At 46.2% G+C, this 23,560-nt stretch overlaps 1 protein-coding gene across 1 annotated transcript; it reads right to left on the bottom strand.

Annotated features, from left to right (window-relative positions):
- Window positions 1-1,289: 1,289 nt before the first annotated feature.
- On the bottom strand, window positions 1,290-15,548 carry LOC311325246 (unconventional myosin-X-like; the record flags this gene model as incomplete). Its single annotated transcript, XM_084457914.1, has 17 exons — window positions 1,290-1,970; window positions 2,267-2,458; window positions 2,655-3,131; window positions 3,717-3,837; window positions 3,931-4,067; window positions 4,709-4,848; window positions 5,115-5,238; window positions 5,627-5,784; window positions 6,104-6,295; window positions 6,597-6,739; window positions 7,242-7,297; window positions 7,587-7,680; window positions 7,991-8,086; window positions 8,568-8,811; window positions 12,565-12,685; window positions 14,569-14,926; window positions 15,397-15,548. 17 exons carry the CDS (start codon window positions 15,546-15,548, stop codon window positions 1,860-1,862), a joined length of 2,916 nt encoding a protein of 971 aa, XP_084314040.1. The 3' UTR covers window positions 1,290-1,859.
- Window positions 15,549-23,560: the final 8,012 nt, after the last annotated feature.

Consider the following 23,560-nt stretch of genomic DNA (forward strand, 5'->3'; position numbering starts at 1 on the left):
AAGGTGGGATCACTATCCGCTTAGACCGGAAACCACAACTGCAAAGCGAATAGGCCCCAGGCTAAGCTGTCCTGAGGAGACCCTGGTGATGCGAGATTAATGGCCACGCCCTTCCCTCTCCACTGTGGACACGACCCCCCCCCCGTCGGTACTCAGACAACCTGTGAGTTCCAACCCAAAGCTGTACTGTTTTTATTTTCATGTTTCTACCAAGATCTACTGCTTTCTTCGCCGGTGTCCAGATGTTTGAATCCACCCACTAAAAGTCTCTGATTCTTGAAGTTCTCAACGGAGTGTAATGAGTTGTCAGTTCTGTCTGATATCAAGCTACTGCTTTCTCATCAAGGGTGCAGAAAAAGATGGATCTTTAAAACATAAAAAGGCTCTGTCCAGTTCTGTCCAGTCACCCTTGATATCCCTCCAGTCCTGCAGACTGTTCCAGTTCCCTTCTGACTGGTTGGAAAACGATCCTTGCAGAGATAACCAGAGAGGTAGAACTAGTATTCAGGCTTGACGCAGGCAGCGGTCCGCTGTACAAAGGGGAGCCTCCGCCATGACAGCCATAGTTCTGTTAGAGCCGGCTGTAAGAAGGATATGAGCTAGGGGTTGTTTTTGGGCCGGGTTGTGAAGTGAGTAGCAGGTAATGTTCACTCTTAAGCTCTGATCCGTATACGCCCCAGACAATAACTCACATCTCCAATAAATATGGATGCATTTATTGTTAGAAACATTATTTTTAATACATCACACAGCTAATACAAATGGAATAAAAAAGATACATCGAGAGCAGTATTGTATATCGCTGATGTTACTTCCAACGTCAGCTTTGAAACTGACTTGGGAGGAGAATAACAAGGTTATCTCGTCAGTATCGCTGTGTAGTCATAATCCAGGAAAGAGAAAGCAGAGATTTATCAAATATACAGACACTTGATTATATTCATATATATAATATATATATATATAACATTGCACATTTAAGAGTCAAAACAGGTCAAAAAGAACAAGTGTACACAATATACATGAAGGCACGGCGTTAGAGAAGTCCTGCGTATCTTTGGGAGGAGCTGCCGCCCGCGGAGCTCAGTGAAATGCTGTGGGTCGTTGAAACGACGTTGCAGGAACGTTACAAGACCGTCGGTAGAGGGAAATACATAAAGCACCTTCTGAATCTACTACAACTTTGCCAAAGAGTGTCACAAACCTGGAACCGTTCTTACTGTCTTAATATTTATTTTTCCAGAAGTACAACAGCGTATGAAGTTGCTCTAGCAAAGGTTTGCGTTCGTTTTCATAACCAGGCACTTGTGTGACATCGATGTCTCTGGCAAAGTCCTCTTCAAACAAACACACGCCATCGCATTCAAAGACAGAACTTGAAATGCTTTTGACTACTGAGTTGAATATATTTACATATTTTGGTAACGCCAAAGATAGTAAGGATCACCAGTTAGCAGTCCCAGAGTTTTCCTAGGCAAAGGAGTGGGTCTAAATGAAGCTTGACCCGTTCAAATACAACAGCGGTCTCCTGTGGTCTCTCCATCCATGCTGCCTTTTTACATTCTGACTGTCTGCTCACCTTCCTCAACACGTACAGGAACTGCCTCGGTGACATCGAATGGGACGCCTTCCCCGTAACGAAGCGTTAGCACGGCATCAGAAAGACAGTGCAAGCTGGTTAGCGCTACAGTAAGAGCTGTGTTATATGCGTTTCCTTGTCCAGCCCAAAGAGTCCCAAAGCATTTCTCCAAAACGAGGCTGGCTGTCTTGGCAGGGCGATCGCTGGCCGCTCTCGACCTCTCCAGGCCGTCGGCGGGTGACCAAAGGTTAAAGGTTGAATGGGTCAGGGGGCAAAGGCCTCACCAGGCACTGCATTGGCTGCCGTGGCTGCTGACGGACTGGGAGTTGCTGTAACGTTTCTTGACGATCATGCTGATGTAAGCTTTCATCATCTTGGCGATGTCCATAACCTAGGGGACAGAGCAGACAAGGGTCAGGACTTGACGGTTCTTACTGTCTCAGCTCAGAGACGTGGACACTCTCAATGATGCGCATTCAACCACAGACCCCACAATACAAGCTCCATTCATAACACATTGCGACTGTGTATAAAAGCCATCAAATCAGATGTTTTCTCAGCCTGTGTTACCAAATGGCGGGAAAGCCCTCTAACTCAGGAGTGAATGACGTCTAAATACTGTTACATTTTCTACGTGACTGGATACTAAACATTCCCAAAACGGAGGGATTCTCAGCATCTACATACCAGACTGGTTTCAAACAGCAGTTCCCGGCCCTCCACGGTCATCTTGTAGGCGTTTGCCAGCGGGGCCCCGAAGGAGAGGATGAGCTCGTAGGGGAACACCTCCAGGGGCCAGGGCTCGCCGCGCTTGTAGACCGAGATGGCCTCCTTGCTCACTCCCAGCCACAGCTCCAGAGGGAAGCTTCCGTCCCGACACTGGACAACAGGACACAGGAAGAGGGGATGTATGCATGTGTTGCGGTTCCAGGTCAATGATCAGGAAATCTTCTTGAAACATTTACCTCATACCCACTGAGGACCAGAATATGAAAGGCCCCCATGACAAATGTCATAAGCGTTTTTTTACTCACCACAGAATCAGGGTAGTGGATGGGACGGACAGAACTCTCACCTCCACGTTGAAGAGTGTGGAGCCGTAGCCGGGCCACTCTTTGACCAGGGCCATGTATTTGACCATCGCCTGCTCCTGGCTCATCCCCTGCAGCTTCTTCCACTTGTCCAGCAGGCTGGCCCGGGCCGCGGCGATCTCCTCCCTCATCCACCCCTCCAGCGTGTTCTCCTCCTCTAGCTTCTGCCGACTCAGCGACCCGCTGCGGAAGCTCCTCCTCAGCGTCCCCTCCAGGAAGCTGGAGCGCTTCTTCTCCGCGGTTCCGGAGCGTTCCGCCACAGAGCCCGTGCCCGGCGCGAAGGTCTTCGCCGAGTTTTGGATGCGGGCGCGCAGCCGGGCCATGGGGAACATCTGAGACATCTCAGGCACGGCGGACTGGGAGTTGTAGTCCCCGAGGAGGTATTGTAGTCTCAGGGCAGCCAGGAACTGGAGAGTCTCCTCTGGGGCTGGGTACTGGCCTCTAATGACTGCCTCATGGGCCTGGAGGAGAGAGAGAGAGAGAGAGGGAGAGAGAGAGAAGGAAGGAAGAGAGGTGGAGCGAAAGAGATGCAGTGTGAATGAATGTAGGAGAAACGAGGGGGAAGGAGTGGATAAGGCATGCAAAGATGGCGGCCCATTCATCCAATGAAAGTTGTTAAGTGGCGCATGAAGCAAGCCCCCATGGCCAGGAACAGCCAGTTTTTGGTGTAGTGGCCAAGCTCGGTATTGCAAGTGGCGCCAAGCACCTGAAACCTATGAGGAAACTGAAACCTAAATCCCTCACTACACTGAAGTTACAGTAATATGGGTACTGTAGAGCCACCTATGAATGAATCATGGTCAAAATGTAATGGTGAGTTCCTTGACCCATGCTGCACCCCTCCACCAAGTTTCATGCATATCGGGCCGGTAGTTTTTGTTTAATCCTGTCTGCCTACAGACACACACACAGACAGGGGCGAAAACATTACCTTCCGCCCTGCGGTGCTTTGCCCTGGGGTGGAGGTAATCATTCCAGCCACCGACCATTGCAATGGTAGGAAACACATGTATTTTAAATGTGAGGATGATGATTGAAGTTTATACCTGCTCAAACATGAAGGCAAACTCAACGCTGTCCCTGGGAACGTTGTCAGTGTCCAGGAAGCAGTAGAGTTTGAAGTAGAACTTCCAGCCAGTGTTCTGCTCTTCTTGACTGGCAGAGAGCCTTCAGATGGGACAAACTGTGTTAAGAGTGTATTCAAGAATGCCCAAGCGAGTTCACACACACACACACACACTCACGCACACACACACTTACTTTTCAAACTTGGCGAGGATGTCGGCCACCACGGTGCGGTTCTCGATGGCTTTGTCAGTGGTGTCGTTGTGCTCGAACAGGGCAAACATGTTCCTGCTGTCCTCCATAGCCAGGCCTCTGATCAGCTTCTCCACCACCTGGGTCACACACACACACACACACACACACACACACACACACACACACACACACACACACACACACACACACACACACACACACACACAGAATGAGAGAGTTAGAATGAGGTATCAGTGTTGCTGTCTATGCTCAATCTGTTTTCAACCGAACTATGACTATCAGATAGCAGGGCGGTACACCGCGACCGCGACAACAATAGGGCTGGGTTTAAAAAATCAATTCATCGATTCTGAATAGATTCTGAATCAAATGATTCAGAATCAATTCATGAATCCCAAAATTGATCTTTTATTTAATGAATGAATGAATAAATGAAGGAATGAATAGTTAATTCATTCATTCAATGATTCATTCATTCATTCATTCATTCATTTTTGGAAATCAGTATCGATACCCAGCCCTAGTACTAATGTGTTGCATAACTTGGCAGTCATGTAATAAAAAAAACAGGTTTTAGTAACACTAACCGAATCGATATTGAATCGAATCGAATCGTGATAATCGATTCCGAACCTTGTGAATCGGAATCGAATCGATTCTTGAAATTCGACTGGATACCCAGCCCTAGTCAACAATCACTCAAACAAATCAGTTAAAAATGTCTCACGTATGCCTCCTGTACACACTATGTAACTACATGGGCGTGACCCCGCCCCCTCCGGACTCCCCCCGCCCCCTGCACTTCCCCCTCCTGGCCCGTCCGCAGCACGCCCTGGATGATGGGCACGGGGTCGGCCACGCCCTCCAGGTGCTGCAGCGAGTTGATCAGATAAGATACAGTTCATGATTGGTTGATTGGTTAATTGATGGATTGATGGATTGATTGATTGATTGATTGCTTGCTTGATTGGTTGATTGATTGACTGATCAAGCACACTGATCTATACACACTGTGGCGCAATGCGTCAGGCAACTGTTGTTCGCAGTGTGTTTTTGTATCTGTCCCTACATCAATACAACATTCAAGATCCGATTTATTGTCCATGTATGTAGTGCACACATACTAGGAATGTGTGTAGGGTAATAGAATGTGATGAACGCACAGCTGGTGTGGATGTCTCCGTAGGGCAGAGGTAGCAGGGGAGAGTGGAGCGGGTGGTGGCTGTAGCGAAGGATGGGGTTCCTCTTGTAGATCTGCTCCACCACTTCTGAGTTCAGACAGTTCTCCTGTGAACACACGCGAGGGGTTCAGATCGCAAACAGACGTCCTGGTTCACATGTTGGGTGTATTTACGGTCAGGGGAGCCCTGTTAGGTTTCTGTGTGTTTAACCGCGGTGTGTTCGTCCTTTTGTAACTGCGCCTGTAGATTGTGAGCCATTAGCACGTGCATTTGAACGTCAGTTCTGATGGTCTGTTAGTCATGTCTACAAGAAGGCGGAGTGAAAACCAGGTCCGGGTGATCGTAAGTAAGTAAATACACTTTATTTATATAGTTTACTTACTAACTAACTAACTAACTAACTAACTAACAATCACCCGGACCAGGTCTCTGTAGACATGACTAACAGAGCATCAGAACATGATCCCATGATGGATGTTGATCGCCCTCTTTACCTTGATGTCGTGGATGAGCTGCTGGGTCGGGGTGTCGATGGGGACCTTGGTGTCGATGGCGTTCTGGATGGCGCTGGCCCAGCGCGTGGCCTCGTTCAGCAGCTTACTGTAGAGGTGGTACGAGTGCTTGCGACCGTACACGGTCAAGTTCCAGTAACCTGGGGGAGGGGCACGAGGATTTAGGACATGAGGGGGCGTGGTCTGTTTAAACCACCGATTCTCAATAAGGCTGGATGGATTGTGTTCTACGTAGCATTTCCTTAATCAGACACTCTAACGTAGCATACTAGCATACAAGCATGATGTGGTAGCATATCGTTACATGAAAATAACACAACGTTGTGTGACTAGCATGCTAATTGCGTGACACACAATAACATGAGAGGCGTGTCGTAAAACGCCGCAGAATGCTAACAGCGTGTCGTTGCGTAGAAACACTGTAGCATGTTAGCATGTTAGCACGTAGCACATTCTGACCCGTCTCTTTGAAGCCCTTCTCGTCCGGCTGCACCACGGAGCACAGGCTGTTGATCACCAGGGTGCCCAGCTTCAGCGCGTTGCGCTCTGAGCTCTTGTAGTAGTCCAGGGAATTGTGGGTAAGCAGGAACCAGCGTTTCTTCAGCTTCAGGGAGGCGCGGCTGCTGTTCTTCATCTCCTTGTGGAGCCAGCCTGAGAGAGAGAGGGGCGGCAGACCCAGGGAGAGTGAGGTCGAGCACAAACAGGCCGCAAGAAACACCGATACTAACGTCGCCCACAAGAACACACTGTTAATAAAGTAACGTTATCTAACCCTGACCATTGATCCGCTGTAGGCTAAACCCTAATTTTACGTGTGTGTGTGTGTGTGTGTGTGTGTGTGTGTGTGCGTGCCTGCGTGTTTGTGTGTGCATGTGTGTGCGTGCCTGTGTGTTTGTGTGTGTGTGTGTGTGCGTGCCTGCGTGTGTGTGTGTGTGTGTGTGTGTGTCCTGACCCCGGACGATGACCTCCTGTCCCTGGATGCGTGCGTCCCCCTTGCAGCGCTGCAGCAGGGTGATCCAGTGGTGCATCTCCTCCGGCGTGTCGGCGTTGCAGTGGAGCACCCTGTTAGCCGTGATCATCACGAACGAATTGGGCCTGGGGGGCGGGGACACAAAACGTTAGATTTGATCACAACAACGACAACAACAGCGACAACAACAACAACAGCAGCAGCAACAACAGCAATAACAACAACAACAACAGCAACAACGACAACAACAACGACAACAGCAGCAACAACAACAGCAATAACAACAACAACAACAAAAACAACAACAACAAAGGAAAAACATGTACGTCCCTCTGGCGCTCTCTGGTGAAAGCGAGGTATTTCATCAGTCATCTATGTACTGGACTTCCTTATTGAGGTATTGCTGATGGTAGCTGATGTACTCATGGTTACTGCAGTGTGATGGTAGCTGATGTACTCATGGTTACTGCAGTGTGATGGTAGCTGATGTACTCATGGTTACTGCAGTGTGATGGTAGCTGATGTACTCATGGTTACTGCAGTGTGATGGTAGCTGATGTACTCATGGTTACTGCAGTGTGATGGTAGCTGATGTACTCATGGTTACTGCAGTGTGATGACTCTTACCTCTCAGGGTTGTCTGAGGCACAGACCGAGTCTATCATCCCTACATCCAAGGTTCCCTGAGAGAGAGAGAGAGAGAGAGAGATAGAAAGAGAGAGAGAGAGAGAGAGAGAGAGAGAGAGAGAGGAAAGAGAGAGAGAGAAACGGGGGAGAGATAAACCTTTATAAGAGAGACTATAAACATGAATGCACACACAAACACACACACACACACACACACACACACACACACACACACACACACACAACCACCCCCTCCCCCAACAGTACAAAACCATTCCCTTCCCACTCTACACGCTTTCTGAAACCGCCCATAACAGTATTAAACCCTGTAGGTGCAGGACTCACCACGGCATTCTGGGGGTTGGCCTGCTCGTCATGCATCTCCCTGATCTCCTGCTCCGTGGAACCGTGCACCTGACTCAGCACGCTGAACCACTGGCTGCAGCCAATCAGAGAGAGAGGGAGAGGGTGTCAGCCAATCACAGATAGACAGGGAGAGAGACAGGGAGAGGGCGTCAGCCAATCACAGATAGACAGGGAGAGGGCGTCAGCCAATCACAGAGAGACAGGGAGAGGGCGTCAGCCAATCGGCGGCCATTATCGCGATCGGCTAACCAATCACATACGCATGTGTGCACACGCCAGACACACACACACAAAAATGGTGAAACGAACAAAGGCAACATAATGCATAGTGTCTGTCCATGACGAATGGGACGTATTGTCCCTGTGCTGTCATGGAGACGTACCTGGCGTCCTCGGCAGACTCTGCGATCAGGTGGTAGGTCCGCTCCGGCATCACGATGTCGATTCCATTCTCCTTCCCCGTGTTGTCCACAATCTCCCTGCAACACAGAAGAATCAGGCGCCGCTCAAACTTCAACCCCCAGACTCAGGAAAAGGATACGGACCCGGGTTAGGGTGAGGGGGAGGGGATCTGAGCCCAGGACTGGTGTGTGTCTGTGTGTGTGTGAGTGTGAGTGTGCCTGGGTCCAGGTAGAGGCAGGGGTCGGGGGTAGGGTGGGGTTAGGAAAAGGATACGGACCCAGGTTAGGGTGAGGGGAAGGGGGACTGGGCCCAGGTCCAGACCTAAAGCCGGAAGTGGACTGGTGTATGTGTGTGTGTACGTGTGTGTGTGTGTTAAGAGTATAAGAGGGAGAGACACTAGGGAGGATGACAGGGTTAGTGGCTGTACTGGACATCCACAGCAGACATGGGGGTATCTATCGGACTCAGGGTGGTCTGCGGGTGACAGGGGGGCATCTACTGGACCTGGTTAGAAGTTCGGGGGGAGAGAGAGAGGCACTAGGGAGAGGGGAGGCTTACTTGGCGGCGTGCATATCCAGCATGCCCTTCATCTTGTCCTCGCCGTCGTTCTCGAAGTACATGAGCTTGCTCTGGCGCAGGACGAACCAGCGGCGCTTCCAGTTGCGGCGGGACAGCGTGGACGAGCCGCCGCCCTTCTTGTTGAGCCAGCCCTGCTTCAGCGCCTCCTGCTTGGCCCAGAACCACAGGAACGTCTCGTCCTTCAGCACGCACCAACGCCGGCGCCACGTGTTCATCAGACCGCCTGGGGGGGGTGGGGGGGGTGGGAGAGAGAGGGAGAGAGAGAGAGAGAGAGAGAGAGAGAGAGAGAGAGACCATGAGGAGATGGATCCTTTCCTGACTCAGAATAAAGGAGAGACAGAGTGTCATGGAGGGGAGCCAGGGTGAAGAGGAGGGTCACGCTCCACACCTCCATCTGCTCCTCTGAGCCCCTCATGAGACGGGGAGCAGCCAGGCGTGGGGGGGCGGGGGGCATGGTGGGGGGGTACCCAGCCAAACCCACTCTGAACCCTTTCCAACTCCCCTGCTCCCTTCCTCTGCCCTCCAGGTCATCTCTGACATGATTGCTATACTTCACAGGGCAGTGATTTCTACTAGGAAGAGGGGGAGTGTGTCCTGAGAGTATTGAGACAGGGCCTCTACCTGGTCCTGAGAGTATTGAGACAGGGCCTCTACCTGGTCCTGAGAGTATTGAGACAGGGCCTCTACCTGGTCCTGAGAGTATTGAGACAGGGCCTCTACCTGGTCCTGAGAGTATTGAGACAGGGCCTCTACCTGGTCCTGAGAGTATTGAGACAGGGCCTCTACCTGGTCCTGAGAGTATTGAGACAGGGCCTCTACCTGGTCCTGAGAGTATTGAGACAGGGCCTCTACCTGGTCCTGAGAGTATTGAGACAGGGCCTCTACCTGCTGGGGGACTGTCACTACTCATGGTCTTGGCCTTGTTAGTGTGAATGCTGTAAACATTCACACTATTGTTATCCAGTTCTTTATAGTTAGGTGGGCTGGCTTGCAGAAGCTGGTGGAATGTTCAGTATCATTATGTTTTTAGAGTGGTGGCAGCAGTTGCTTTGAAAATATTCACACATTTTGTAAACTGATGGTACTCCTACAGTTTTGGATGTTCACACACATATTATATATCAATATGTTCACACAACTGTGGTGATTCGTACAATGTAAGTATCTAAGTAGTGTGACTTACAGTTTTCGCTGTATGACGATTTGTTCGGCAACTGTGCTCCTCATTGAAACGTATGGCAACGCACTCTAACTTTTGAGCTGTTCATTTTGTATTTCTACACTTTTTTAATTTGTCGCTATGCCTACAGTTTTAACAGCTCACACACATATTTTATATCAAAATGTTCACACAACTGTGCTGATTCGTACAATGTAAGTATCTAAGCTGCGTGACTTATAGTTTTCGCTGTATGATGATTTGTTCGGCAACTGCACTCTCCATTGAAACGTATGGGCCCACACTAAATTTTGCATTTTTACCCTTTTTCTAACTCGTCGCCATGCCTACAGTTTTTAAGCTACACGGACATATCATATCCTAAAATGTTCAGCATTTTCTCCAGATTCATATGGTGTCAATATCTAGGCTGTGACCTTTATACTTTTTGAGAGAGAGCTGTCTGAAGCCGGCATGCCTTTCCATTGAAGTGAATGAGAGGATGCTCACAGTGTCAGTTGGGATTTGAATTTGGGGACACGCGCAGGCTCTCTGTACAGGCAACCTTTTATGACTATTGTGGTAGCATTCATATTCCTTCCTTCCTTCCTTCTTTCCTTCCTTCCTTCCTTCCTTCCTTCCTTCCTTCCTTCCTTCCATATATTCAAAGAAATATTCAGAATGACACTCTTTTTCAGGCTGTAAACTCATATTAATACCTTTTCTCCTCTTTCAGCTATTGAACTCAATAAAACTATGAGTTATGACAAGTGGTTAAATCAATTTTCAGTGTAGTACTAGCTGTACTTATAACAAACACATACTACTTCTCACTGCAACTGCTTCTCACTTCAACTTCCATACAAAACCTCCACAGCTACTGCTCGGCCCCGGAGTGGGCTATAGACACACGGTCTCCAATGAGGGGTGCAGGGGGATGGCCTGGCAATCACTGACCTCCTCCTGACTGGCTCTGGAGACGGAGTCTCGCCATCACGCCATTATCCACGCCACAGTCCCCACATCTCAGCCCCTGAGTTGGCTAAAGACACAGCTTTCACAGTTGCGTGCATGTGGGTGGCCTGGAGCATGTGGGTGGCCAGGAGAGCAGTACACTGTCCTCGACCGGCTCTGACCCGAGGGGGCGGAGTCTCGCTCCCAGGCCACTACCACACCACGGACCTCACAACACAGCCTCTGAGGTGGCTAAAGACACACAGTCTTCACTGGTGAAGGCAGGTGAGTAGCCCGACGGGGCCTTCACTGTCCACGACCGGCTCTGACCCAAGGGGGCAGAGTCTCGCTACCACGCCACTAAACACGCCACGGACACCACAACTCAGCCCTTGAGTGGGCTAGAGACACATGGTCTTCATGGGTGGGTGCATGGAGATTGCCAAGAGATCACTGTACTGTCCCCGATCGGTTGTGACCCAAGGAGGCGGAGTCTTGCCACCACGCCACTATCCACGCCAGACCCCACAACTCAGCCCGAGTGAGCTAGAGACACACGGTCTTCACCAGTGGGTGCAAAGAGATTGCCCGGAGGTCAATGCACTGCCCCCGACCAGCTCTGACCCAAGGGGGCAGTCTTTCCACCACGCCACTATCCACGCCATGGACCACAGAACTCAGCCCATGTGGGCTAGAGACACACGGCCTTCACCGTTTGGTGCATAGAGATTGCCCAGAGGTCACTGTACTGTCCCCGACAGGCTTCCAAGCTTTTAAGCTATACATTCCATCATTTATTCCATCTTTCAACTTTGACAGTATTACTCTATTGCTCATCTTTCAAGCTAAAGACTAAAGGCTTAAACTACTCAGGTTGAAAAGTTTAAAAGTATTTAAGTTCTTAGCTTCTTTAGGTAATGCAGTTCCAATTCTGCCAGTTTCACATTTCAGCTAAGCTTCCAGGTTCTCCATCTTACAAGCTTTTAGCAATACATTCCATCATTTAGTCCATGTTTCAGCTTTGACAGTATTACAGTTTATCTTCCACCTTTTGTAGCAATGTATTTCAGTTTTTAGCTTCTTTAGGCAATGCAGTTCAGCTTCCAATTCTGCCAGTTTCACATTTCAGCTTCCAGGCTTTTCAGCTTCCAGGATTTTCAACTATTCAGGTGTGATGCATTTGACATTTCAGATTTTTCACATTCATGCATTTTCAGCAATGCTTTTGCTATTCAATTCAGCTGCTCAGCATTCACATGCAATTTTCTAGTTAATGACTGCAGTGCCATCTAGTGGATACCCACTAAACCCTAAACATGATCTTTCAGTCAGATTTGAAATGACAGCTCCGGTATAATGGGTATAATGATCAACTGTGATAAAATTCAATTACATTTTAGTGATAAAATGATCACTAAAATCGTGCTTGATTTTTTCGCTTTGAAAAACTCACTGTAAATGCTCTCCAGCATCAAACAAAGTTAGCAACATTCTCCAAGACACATTATTTTTAATGCTTAAGCAAACAACAATTGCTTTGTGCTGCTAATTTTATTTGTGGTTTTCAATATGAAAATGATTTCAGTGTCTAGCAGTCGTTTTTGAACATTTTCAGCACATTTTAACAATACCACAATAATACTGATAACCATGATCATTTTGGTCTCCATAATCGTGATGTGAAATTTTCATGCCTTTCCATCTCTAGACAGCACTGAGAATCCAATTCGCAACTGTATGTAACTTTGATAATATCCCAGTCAACTGTGATTCGTAGCTCATGTGTGATCTGTAGATTACGGTGTATGTAGGTGAAAAACTCATCGTGTTCAACCAGCGAATCCATGAAGAGGATGTCGTCACCTTTGATGTGGAGGAAGCTGTGGAAGTAGGGCAGCGGGACGCAGCTGTAGACCGAGTCGCGCCGGTACGACAGCTCGTCGTCCGTGTCGAACCTGTCAAAGTCGTCTTCGCTGTCCTCAAACTGAACAGAGACAGTGGGTATACGTTAGCATGATAGTGACTTACTGCACCAGCGTACTGTTCTGATCTGCAACAACCCATGGAACCTACTACCAACAGAAATGATAACCATGACACATAAATATATGTTCAAAAGACAAAGAAGGAAACACTTGGGTACTGCATGCTTGAGACACTAGATGGCGATGCTCTGGAAATGGAAATGTGTAGTTAGGTTATTAATAACCCCCCTACCCTACCCCCCACCCTCTCCACCCAGTAGGGGAGAACCGGGTCAAAAGTCGCACTTTTTGGTTTGATTCCATTTACTCCGAAATTAATAGAGATAGAGATTCCACATGTTATGACACACAACTTGCACATGTCCTTCACTATTATCAACTGTAATGTTCGTGCTAGGATATAAGAGCTTAACATAAATAGGGCGAGAACGGACCGAGTGCAATGCGACATTTGTCCCTGCCGAGCGGGACAGAAGTCTCATAGGAGAGGGGCAAACGTCGCACGGCTGCAAAATGTGTCCTATCTCTGTTTTTTGGGCATGTAATTCTCTTTACTTTCAACGAATGTATTATTAGACATAATATCATGTTTGTATCAAAGTAATCAATGTTATAGGTTCAAAATCCATAGAAATAATGCGGGGTTAACAGCAATGTTTGGCGATAGGATAGCCTATCGGCAGGAAATAATTTATTAGACGAATGGTTAGTCTGCACTAGTCATTTCCTTGTCTCGTTTCCACTTGAATATAACAGCCTATGAGTTGTCTTTCTTCCAGGAATTTAACAGCCTATCAGCTATCATCCTTTCAGGAAAGACCACCCCTAGTTGACCTCACTTATCCAGGTGCGCGCGGAGACCCTTACCAGTCAGTTGCCAGTGCGTTCGTTCGATGTGAAATGTCAATTTATCACATCAAGTTGCGTCTGCTTCTCCACAACATTTAGGCTATAGGTAAGTGATAATCTGCATACAAAGTTGGTCAATAGCATTAGAAAGATCTTTAAGAGAGCTTTCATTTGACCTGTTCATTCTGCCCAAATGTCACTCGCGCACCCCTCTGGTTCTAAGCCATCACAACGCGACTTCTGTCCCTCTACGGGACGCGACTTCTGCCCCGCCACGGTCTCCTGTCATTTCTCCCTGGCTTGCAGGCACGACTTGATCGCACGAAACTTGAAACCTATGCTATAATGTAGCCAGCAGATGTGCTAAGAAAAGTGCATATGTTTTCAAACTAATACAAGTGAACACAATTTTACAATCGAAAAATGCTTATGAGACCATTATTTTACTTATATGGGGCAAAAGTGGTTTTCCGTCGTTCTCTCCGTCAAATATGCTGCGATCGCGCCCAAAATTTGAACGGAGCTCGTACACGGTAATATGGGCAGGCATGTTTAACCACGTGATTGCAGGTCCAGTCATTCTGGAGAAAATGGCAACGCGACTTTGGTCCCGCGCGACTTTTGACCCGGTTCTCCCCTACAGAGCCCTACCCTACCCCCCACCCTCTCCACCCAGTACAGAGCCCTACCCTACCCCCCACTCTCTCCACCCAGTACAGAGCCCTACCCTACCCCCCACCCTCTCCACCCAGTACAGAGCCCTACCCCCCACCCTCTCCACCCAGTACAGAGCCCTACCCTACCCCCCACCCTCTCCACCCAGTACAGAGCCCCACCCTACCCCCCACCCTCTCCACCCAGTACAGAGCCCTAACCTACCCCCCACCCTCTCCACCCAGTACAGAGCCCTACCCTACCCCCCACCCTCTCCACCCAGTACAGAGCCCTACCCTACCCCCCACCCTCTCCACCCAGTACAGAGCCCTACCCCCCACCCTCTCCACCCAGTACAGAGCCCTACCCTACCCCCCACCCTCTCCACCCAGTACAGAGCCATCACCAGTTCCAGGATGAGATCGGTCCTAACCCGTGAACCCCCGCTCAGGCCCCCCAGGGCAGCCGCTGAGTCGGAACACACAACCCCCCGCTGCGGGCGCGCACGCTCAACCCAGTCCAGCGCCCACACCAGCGCCATCACCTCAGTAGTGAACACCGACAGCCCATCAGGCAGCCGCCTGCCCTCGGTAAAACGCAACTGGGGGGTATGGACGGCAAAACCAGCCTTCCCACTCCGGGGGTCCACCGAACCATCTGTGAAGATCTGATACGCGAGGCCACCATAGTCCAGGACAGACCGGATCAAAGCCTGATACACCATAAGCATCGTCCCCCTGACAGCCCCCCAATCACTCCCCGCAAGGCACCTCAACACATTCACCACCTTCTCACACCTCTCCACCGTTCTATCAACACATTCACCACCTTCTCACACCTCTCCACCGTTCTATCAACACATTCACCACCTTCTCACACCTCTCCACCGTTCTATCAACACATTCACCACCTTCTCACACCTCTCCACCGTTCTATCAACACATTCACCACCTTCTCACACCTCTCCACCGTTCTATCAACACATTCACCACCTTCTCACACCTCTCCACCGTTCTATCAACACATTCACCACCTTCTCACACCTCTCCACCGTTCTATCAACACATTCACCACCTTCTCACACCTCTCCACCGTTCTATCAACACATTCACCACCTTCTCACACCTCTCCACCGTTCTATCAACACATTCACCACCTTCTCACACCTCTCCACCGTTCTATCAACACATTCACCACCTTCTCACACCTCTCCACCGTTCTATCCACATGCACCCTCCAGGTCAGCCTCTCATCAAAGTACACCCCCAGAAACCGAAATATCTTAACCCTCTCCAGTGGCTGCCCATACAGGGACAACCCCAGCCCTCCCCCCTTCCGCTTGTGCCCAAACACCACCATCTTCGGCTTCTCCACCGACAACCTAAACCCCCCACCTCCCCGCCCACTCCTCCACCTGCCCCAGCACCTCCTGCATCTTCCTCATCAAAAACCCTTTGCTTCTTCTGTGATTGAAAACACTTGTTTTAAGGGCTTCATAACGAAGGCTGGCTAACTTCAAATACCATTGAAAACCCCACTGATGGGGCTGCACAGGGTGGATGGAGAGAGGGAAGCAAAGTGCTACAGTCTATGTTTCTGGGAGATGTCAGCGAAAGGGAAATTGTGTCCATGGTAACGAAATTGAAAAGTAAAACATCAATAGATGGGATAGACATGATAATTGTGAAAAAGACCATTGATTGTATCATCAAACCTCTCTGTTACTGTATGTCTTTAATCTTTCTCTCCACACAGGGACCTTTCCAAACAGAATGAAGGTAGCAAAGGTTATTCCACTTTTCAAAGCAGGAGATAAACATAGCTTTACTAACTGTAGACCAGTGTCACTGCTGTCACAATTTTCCAAAGTGCTTGAAAAACTATTCGTACAAAAACTGGATATGTTCATTGAAAAGAATAGTGTTGAGTGAGAGCCAGTATGGGTTTAGGTCCAAACGTTCTACAGCTTCAGCTCTGATGAATATCATAGAAGACACAGCAACAGCTTCAGACAGTAAGAAGTATACAATAGGGGAGTTTATTGATATAAAAAAAAAGCATTTGACAGCATAGATCATTCTATTTTATTCTCAAAGTTACATACTTATGGTGTGAGAGGAATGGTCCTAGACTGGTCAAGCAGCTATTTAGACACATCAGAGCATATGAGGATTGAATGTAGGATTCCACAAGGTTCAGTCTTGGGACCTAAACTTCTCATTTTATATATTAATGATATTTGTGATGTATCGAAGATATTGCAATTTGTACTTTTTTGCAGATGACACCAATTTTTATAGTTCTGGACATGATTTAAAAACTTTTGCAAATACAATTGAACAAGAAATGGTCAAACTTAAACGATGGTTTGATGAAAATAAGTTATCATTCAATCTAAAGAAAACAAAAAGTATGATTTTTGGTAAGAGAAAAAATTATGAAAATGTGTTACTGGCAATAGATGGAAGCAATATTGAAAGAGTATCTGAACCATGATTTTTGGGAGTAATATTAGATGATGGTCTGACATGGAAACAAAAAGATGTCAAAGAGTATTTTTGTGTTAAACAAAGTTAATATAATATAATGCAAAAATACAATGCAATGCCAACACTTTACTGTTCAGGCCTATTGCCATATATCAACTACTGTGTGGAAGTGTGGGGTAATACATATCAGAGCAACATGAATCCATTGTTCATTCTACACAAGAGAGCGGTCAGAATTATTCATAAAGCAAGTTTTCAGGAACACACAAATATATTATTTATTAAATCTGGATTATTGAAATTGAAAGAGCAAATTGAGTTACAGACACTGATAATTACTATGGAACTCTTTGAATAATGAACTAAAGCACTGTAGCACAATATTTCAATTAAAAAAATGTATAGATATAGAACATTCAGACTCTATGAAAATGCATAGTTGGGTTTTGACCTTGGATTATTATTCATGTATTATATATCTTATGCGTATATATGCTTGGTTTGGTTTATGTTGCATTGCGCTTGTTGGTGGAATGGGCTGACCATTAAGCAATGCTATGCTCATTTGAATAAGGGGGAAGGTAAAAATACGATTTTATCTTCATCCTGCTCCTTCTCGATCATGGATGATGATGTGGAAATTGAAGCATTATTTGTTTCTTTAGTTGATACAATATACTCATCCATGTGAGAAATAAAAAGACATTCATTCATTCATTCATTCATTCATATCAGACCTGTTTTGGTCCAGATGGGTAAAAGAGTCCCTTCCACTCATGCAAGAATGCCATAAATGGAACAGAAGCAGAAGACACTTTGTACAAGGAGACATTGGCCCAGTCCCAATGTCCCCCCTAAACCCTCAAGCCCTGAGCCCTCACAGACTTATTGACGTCACCTGGTAAAGTGGTTGAGTGCGAGAGGCTGCAAGGGCTCGAATTGGTATAAAAAGGAATGGGACAGCACTTGTGACATCACATTACGTTGACGTGAAAACATATTTCTTACTATTGTGGGTGTGGGGCTTTTTATCAATTTGTCAATTTTACATGTTTTTCTTGTAGGCCTTCATGTAAATTAATTTTGGGCTGAGTCAAATCCCCTTTACATTATCCGAACTCTGTGTTACCCTCAAAACATGTCTGTTCAACTTGTTGAAATCATTTCATTTTGTGGTCATATGCGAACTACATTACTGCCTGTGATTCTTGTTTGTGATGAATCCAAAAGTATTTACTTAAGAATGATAATATATTATGTATACACGTTCCTGCACCTCACAACTCTTTCCATATTCATGTTGGAAATCTCAATTCAAAGAACACTGCACCGAAATGGGTGATTAATGTCATACTACTTTTAACTGGGAAATCATATGATTTAGAGCAACAGAAATCGATGTAATTTATAACCATAGCCTACATATTGTTACACAAATCACATTATACAAACCCATGGGGTTAATAACCCATACTTAAAAATAATGAAACCAAAATAATTATAAGGCTACTTGTGCAGATAAGCAAGTCCAGCTGAAAACATGAAAACATTTTGTTTTGTAACGTGAACATTAGGGTTGGTTGATCTGTCCGTGCTTGTTTATTGGCTGTTCTTCAGGTAGCCCCGTGTTTCACGTCACAACGATATGAACTGTGGGTAATTCCCTTAGGCGAAGTCTGCAGAAATGCAGACTTACGGGAAGGGGCCATAAAGGGCTCAAAATGTCTGCCAGAGAGCCCTCATGCACTTGCCGATTTGACATTGGGACACCCCTAAGCCCTCGCGGACTTCGCGGGAGCGCGCCCTTAAGTCTGTGAGTCTGCAAGGGTGGACATTGGGACTGGGCCATTGTATTGATAGCAGATGCCAACTCTCCAAGAGGATCATGGGTAACCACGAGAGTGGTTAGCACTAACCCTGATCAAAGAGAAGTGGTGAGGAGTGTGAAGCTTCAGACACAGACCAGTCTCATTGAGAGACCAATCAACAAGATCTGTCTGCTGGTTCAGACACAGACCAGTCTCATAGAGAGACCAATCAACAAGATCTGTCTGCTGGTTCAGACACAGACCAGTCTCATAGAGAGACCAATCAACAAGATCTGTCTGCTGGTTCCGGCCAGCCAGTGAAGACCCACACTCACACACCCTCACGTAGAACGTGACAGAACATTTTTTGTTTGATAGCTCCTAGTTTTGGAATATTATTATTTACGCTTTTTGCCCATAACAATAGGGGCCGGTATGTAGGAGCAGTTTTGTGTTTTTTGATATGATGTGATGACGTCACTACCAGGCGTTCACATAATAAGGTAGAGGCACAGCTGTGCAGACAGGAACGCTGAGCTGATATAGGTTTTCAACCGCAAGCAACGTAGGATATACCGCTATAATGCGAAAACATTTTATTTTATTTCTGAGAGATCTAATTATGCTTTTTGACCTCAGTTATGACTGACCTTTTTTGGACTATTGACTATGATTAAGCCCGACACATTCATTCACAAATCCAGATCTTCAAACAAGCAATCAAGTAAGTGGCAGCGCGTCAACCTTCTTTAAGCGTCCATTGAATTAGGCTTATTTGTTGTTGAAAGCTGTGACACTGAGATTTCTGGTTAGAAGGAAGCTCTAATATCAGGTCTAGTTCAGCAGTGGATTCAGAAACAGACCTGCAAACCTGAGAAGATAAAAGAAAACCGTTACAATGACCATCAGGCACAGTCAGTTGTAGTAGTTGGTGAAACTTTTCTGTGACAAGAGGAGTCTCACCTTAGCTAGCAGGCACCAGCATCCGCCCTGTGAAATAAACACAGAGAGGGTGAAGAGACAGAGGTGACACAATCACTATGTGATATTTCAACAAATAAATCAACATTGCTGCCACCATCCACTGAACACAGGAGCAGTATTCTTGAAAAATACATCTCTCAATGTATAAGTGAATCTTTCTTACATCATGATAATTTTACAGTGTGCTGCGTACATAACACACAGATGACTGTGAAGACTGGATGACTATGAAGACTGTACATGTTCTCTACACACAGATGACTATGAAGACTGTACATGTTCTCTACACACAGCTGATGACTCACCATTGGATTTCTTCTTCTGGTAGTAGATGAGTCCAGCCAGTGCAAAGACCAGTCCCAGCACCAGCCCAGACGCCCCGATGGCGATCTTATTCCTCTCAGACTCAGGCAGGGACGGGTCTGTCAAGGAGAAATGACCCTTCTGTTAGCATGTGATGACACTGTAGCTGTCCTGTATGTAGCTTCTGACAGACCACCATCTATCATACGCTAGCACACACAGTCACAGTCAGGGTCATTCAGGTACCCAGCCACAACACAGCACTCGTACCCTGCTCACCTGAACTCACCCCAGTACACCATGACAACACCCTAACAACAGCTGAGCAGTGAACTCACCCTAGTACACCATGACAACACCCTAACAACAGCTGAGCAGTGAACTCACCCTAGTACACCATGACAACACCCTAACAACAGCTGAGCAGTGAACTCACCCTAGTACACCATGACAACACCCTAACAACAGCTGGACAGTGAACTCACCCTAGTACACCATGACAACACCCTAACAACAGCTGAGCAGTGAACTCACCCTAGTACACCATGACAACACCCTAACAACAGCTGAGCAGTGAACTCACTCTAGTACACCATGACAACACCCTAACAACAGCTGAACAGTGAACTCACTCTAGTACACCATGACAACACCCTAACAACAGCTGAGCAGTGAACTCACCCTAGTACACCATGACAACACCCTAACAACAGCTGAACAGTGAACTCACTCTAGTACACCATGACAACACCCTAACAACAGCTGAACAGTGAACTCACCCTAGTACACCATGACAACACCCTAACAACAGCTGAACAGTGAACTCACCCTAGTACACCATGACAACACCCTAACAACAGCTGAGCAGTGAACTCACCCTAGTACACCATGACAACACCCTAACAACAGCTGGACAGTGAACTCACCCCAGTGCTTCACGAGGGGTCTGTCCAGGCTGGCGTGCTCCACCATGCAGGAGATCTTCTCCCCGGATCTGGGCGTGTACTCCAGTTGGGAGTGGAACTGGTAGTACCAGTCACCGTTGACCGACTCCTCAGTGGAGATCACGTCTGAGGTCACTTCCTGTCCATCCCTCTTCCAGGTCACTCTGATCTTTTTGGGGTAGAAGTCATAGGCGCTGCACACCAGCATGGCAGGGTGTCTGCCACTAGAGGGGGTCACTGAGCGAAGTTTGACAGAGGGCTCCACTGATAGTGGAGGAAAAACAGCAACACATTAGTTCATATAACACTATCATTCATATCATATTGATCAGGGTTCTGTTCGCTATTAATTAACTCTATTATTGGTCTTTATTATATATACTGTATTTTTGGTTTTTATTATATATACTGTATTATTGGTCTTTATTATATATTCTGTATTATTGGTCTTTATTATATATACTGTATTATTGGTCTTCATTATATATACTGTATTATTGGTGTTTATTATATATACTGTATTATTGATCTTTAATATGTCTACTCTATTATTGGTCTTTAATATGTCTACTCTATTATTGATCTTTAATATAACTGTGTAGATTCATCATGTTTGTTTCTAGATCTCTCTCAGTCCCAGAGGTGACCAGTAATGCAGTCCACCAGTTCTGAATGGTAAAAAACAATATCATCCTCCCATCCCACAAGATGAAAACATCATCATTTAATCAGCATCAGGTCTATGTTGCTTTATATCCACCAGACAGAAGCTTCATTACAGGTTTTGTAGTGAACAGATGAAAGAGGTGTCGTATCATCTGGTGAGTGAGAGATGTGATGTTGTTGTGGTGAGGAGGGAAGCTCACCTGTCTTCTCCAGTACGGCAGAGAGGTAGATCTCAGCGTCGTTCTTGCAGACACGCTCCAGCTCCCCTCGCCAACGAGCCAGGAGAGCAGGATCATCATTCCAGATCTTAGCATTATGCAGACCAAGCTCAGTGTATCCCTCAAACCTGCCCTTAGTGCTGTTGAACCTGAGATACTCAATCTTATTATAAATATAAGAGGCTATGAACTCATGCGGTTGCTCTGTAGAGTATAAGCAGTGTGACACCCCGTAGTTCTCATATCCATCTGAAATATTGAAGAACAAATAATGCATAATTACAGTTTTCATCTGAATTCATTACACACTTTATTTTCTCATAATTCATGATAATCATGTCAAAGAACAATTCAGAAACATTCAATACAAATGTTATATGAAACAATATTCAACAATAAGATCACTGTCATTAGTTAATTGATGGAAAGCTAATTATACCTGGTAATACCATAGACTTTATACAGACTGTATTATACAGACTCACGGTGTGTAGTTTATGATAATGTAGCCTACCTGCTTTTTGCGTGGACAGAACCACAGCCATGCAAATGGAAAACACAGTTGACAAGGACATGTTCCTCCAGCGTTCAACTTCTCAACTAGATGAAAGAGAGCAGAGCACTCAGATAATAAACTGACTCTTAACCAAACAAACCAATCTCTGCTTCAGAAAAACACATGTCACATGTTGCTAGGCAGAGGTCAAACTTTGTACGTTCATTATTACTGTATGGTCGGTCACTAACAGTTTATTCTCAATCAGAACACAGTCATTTACATAAATACAACATTGTTTTTAAACATTGACAAACATTTAATTCAGTTTTACTTTGTATTGAGTTAGAGCGTTGTTTACTCATCATGTTTGGCTCTTCAGGCTGTCACACTCAGTTCTCCTAAATTCAGCCATGCCAACCATATTGACAGTGTTACAGCAACAGACAGACATATCTCTTTATAGGGCAGCACAAGGAATAGCACAGGTATCAACTGACCACTTAAAACTCAATTAACCAATTACATCCAAATCAACAATATCCTGAGTAGCCATTTTGGCCAGTCGTGCAAGGTTTCCTCAGCAAAACAAGGTCTGAGCTGATCCGTGCCATGCCTATGCCACAATGTGTGTATCTGCTTATGGACCGTGTACTTGGGATCAAATGAGATACCGGGAAAATGATTCATGTTTACAATATGGGAGGGACTGATGTCGAAGAGCAAGCTCTGGAAACATTTGCATCTGGAGAAGTGTTTCTGTCTGAAAACTACAAACCTGAAACATTATGATGAAAGACTATGATGTATTTCCACCAAAAATGTTTTATTTATCAAGCAAAGCATGTAATTGTTGTTGATGTCATTTCTTCACAGAGAGGAGAACTGAGAAGAGTTGAATTATACACTGAACTGAACATTTCTTTTCTCTCTCTTTTGTCTCTTGTGTAGGACCCTTGGACCAATCAGATGAGTCATTTCCAGCCTCATCATCTGTATCTAGGTAGACGCTCACATGGCTGTTCAGGCTTGTAGTGTAAATGCACAGTGGATGAGAACTTAGGAGGTAACGCAGGGATAGAATACATAGAGTTGGGGTGTCAGAGGCCTCTCACATAAAGGTCTTTATGTAAAAAGAAGATAATGATAATCAGATTGATGGGGACTTGAAAGTGTACAGTACATAACATGAGGCCTATAATGCCATTAGGGAAGTGGCTGATTATATGCTTCAGTTATAGTAGAACTAGATGACTAATGGCTATCATGTAAAAGTGAGAATGCATGACAGAATTATTCAATTAATTATTTTACATTTTGACATTAATATGATAACTCAAGTACTGACAAAATGCACAATTTAATCAATCTACCCCCTGAAAACAACAACAAAGAAAGATTATGGCTACGTTCCTATCCACTTACATCAACTGTTGGGGTGAGAATCTCACTGATCCTGTTTC

The sequence above is a fragment of the Borostomias antarcticus genome (genome assembly GCF_949987555.1).
Source record: "Borostomias antarcticus genome assembly, chromosome: 24".
Classification (NCBI taxonomy): Eukaryota; Metazoa; Chordata; class Actinopteri; order Stomiiformes; family Stomiidae; genus Borostomias; species Borostomias antarcticus.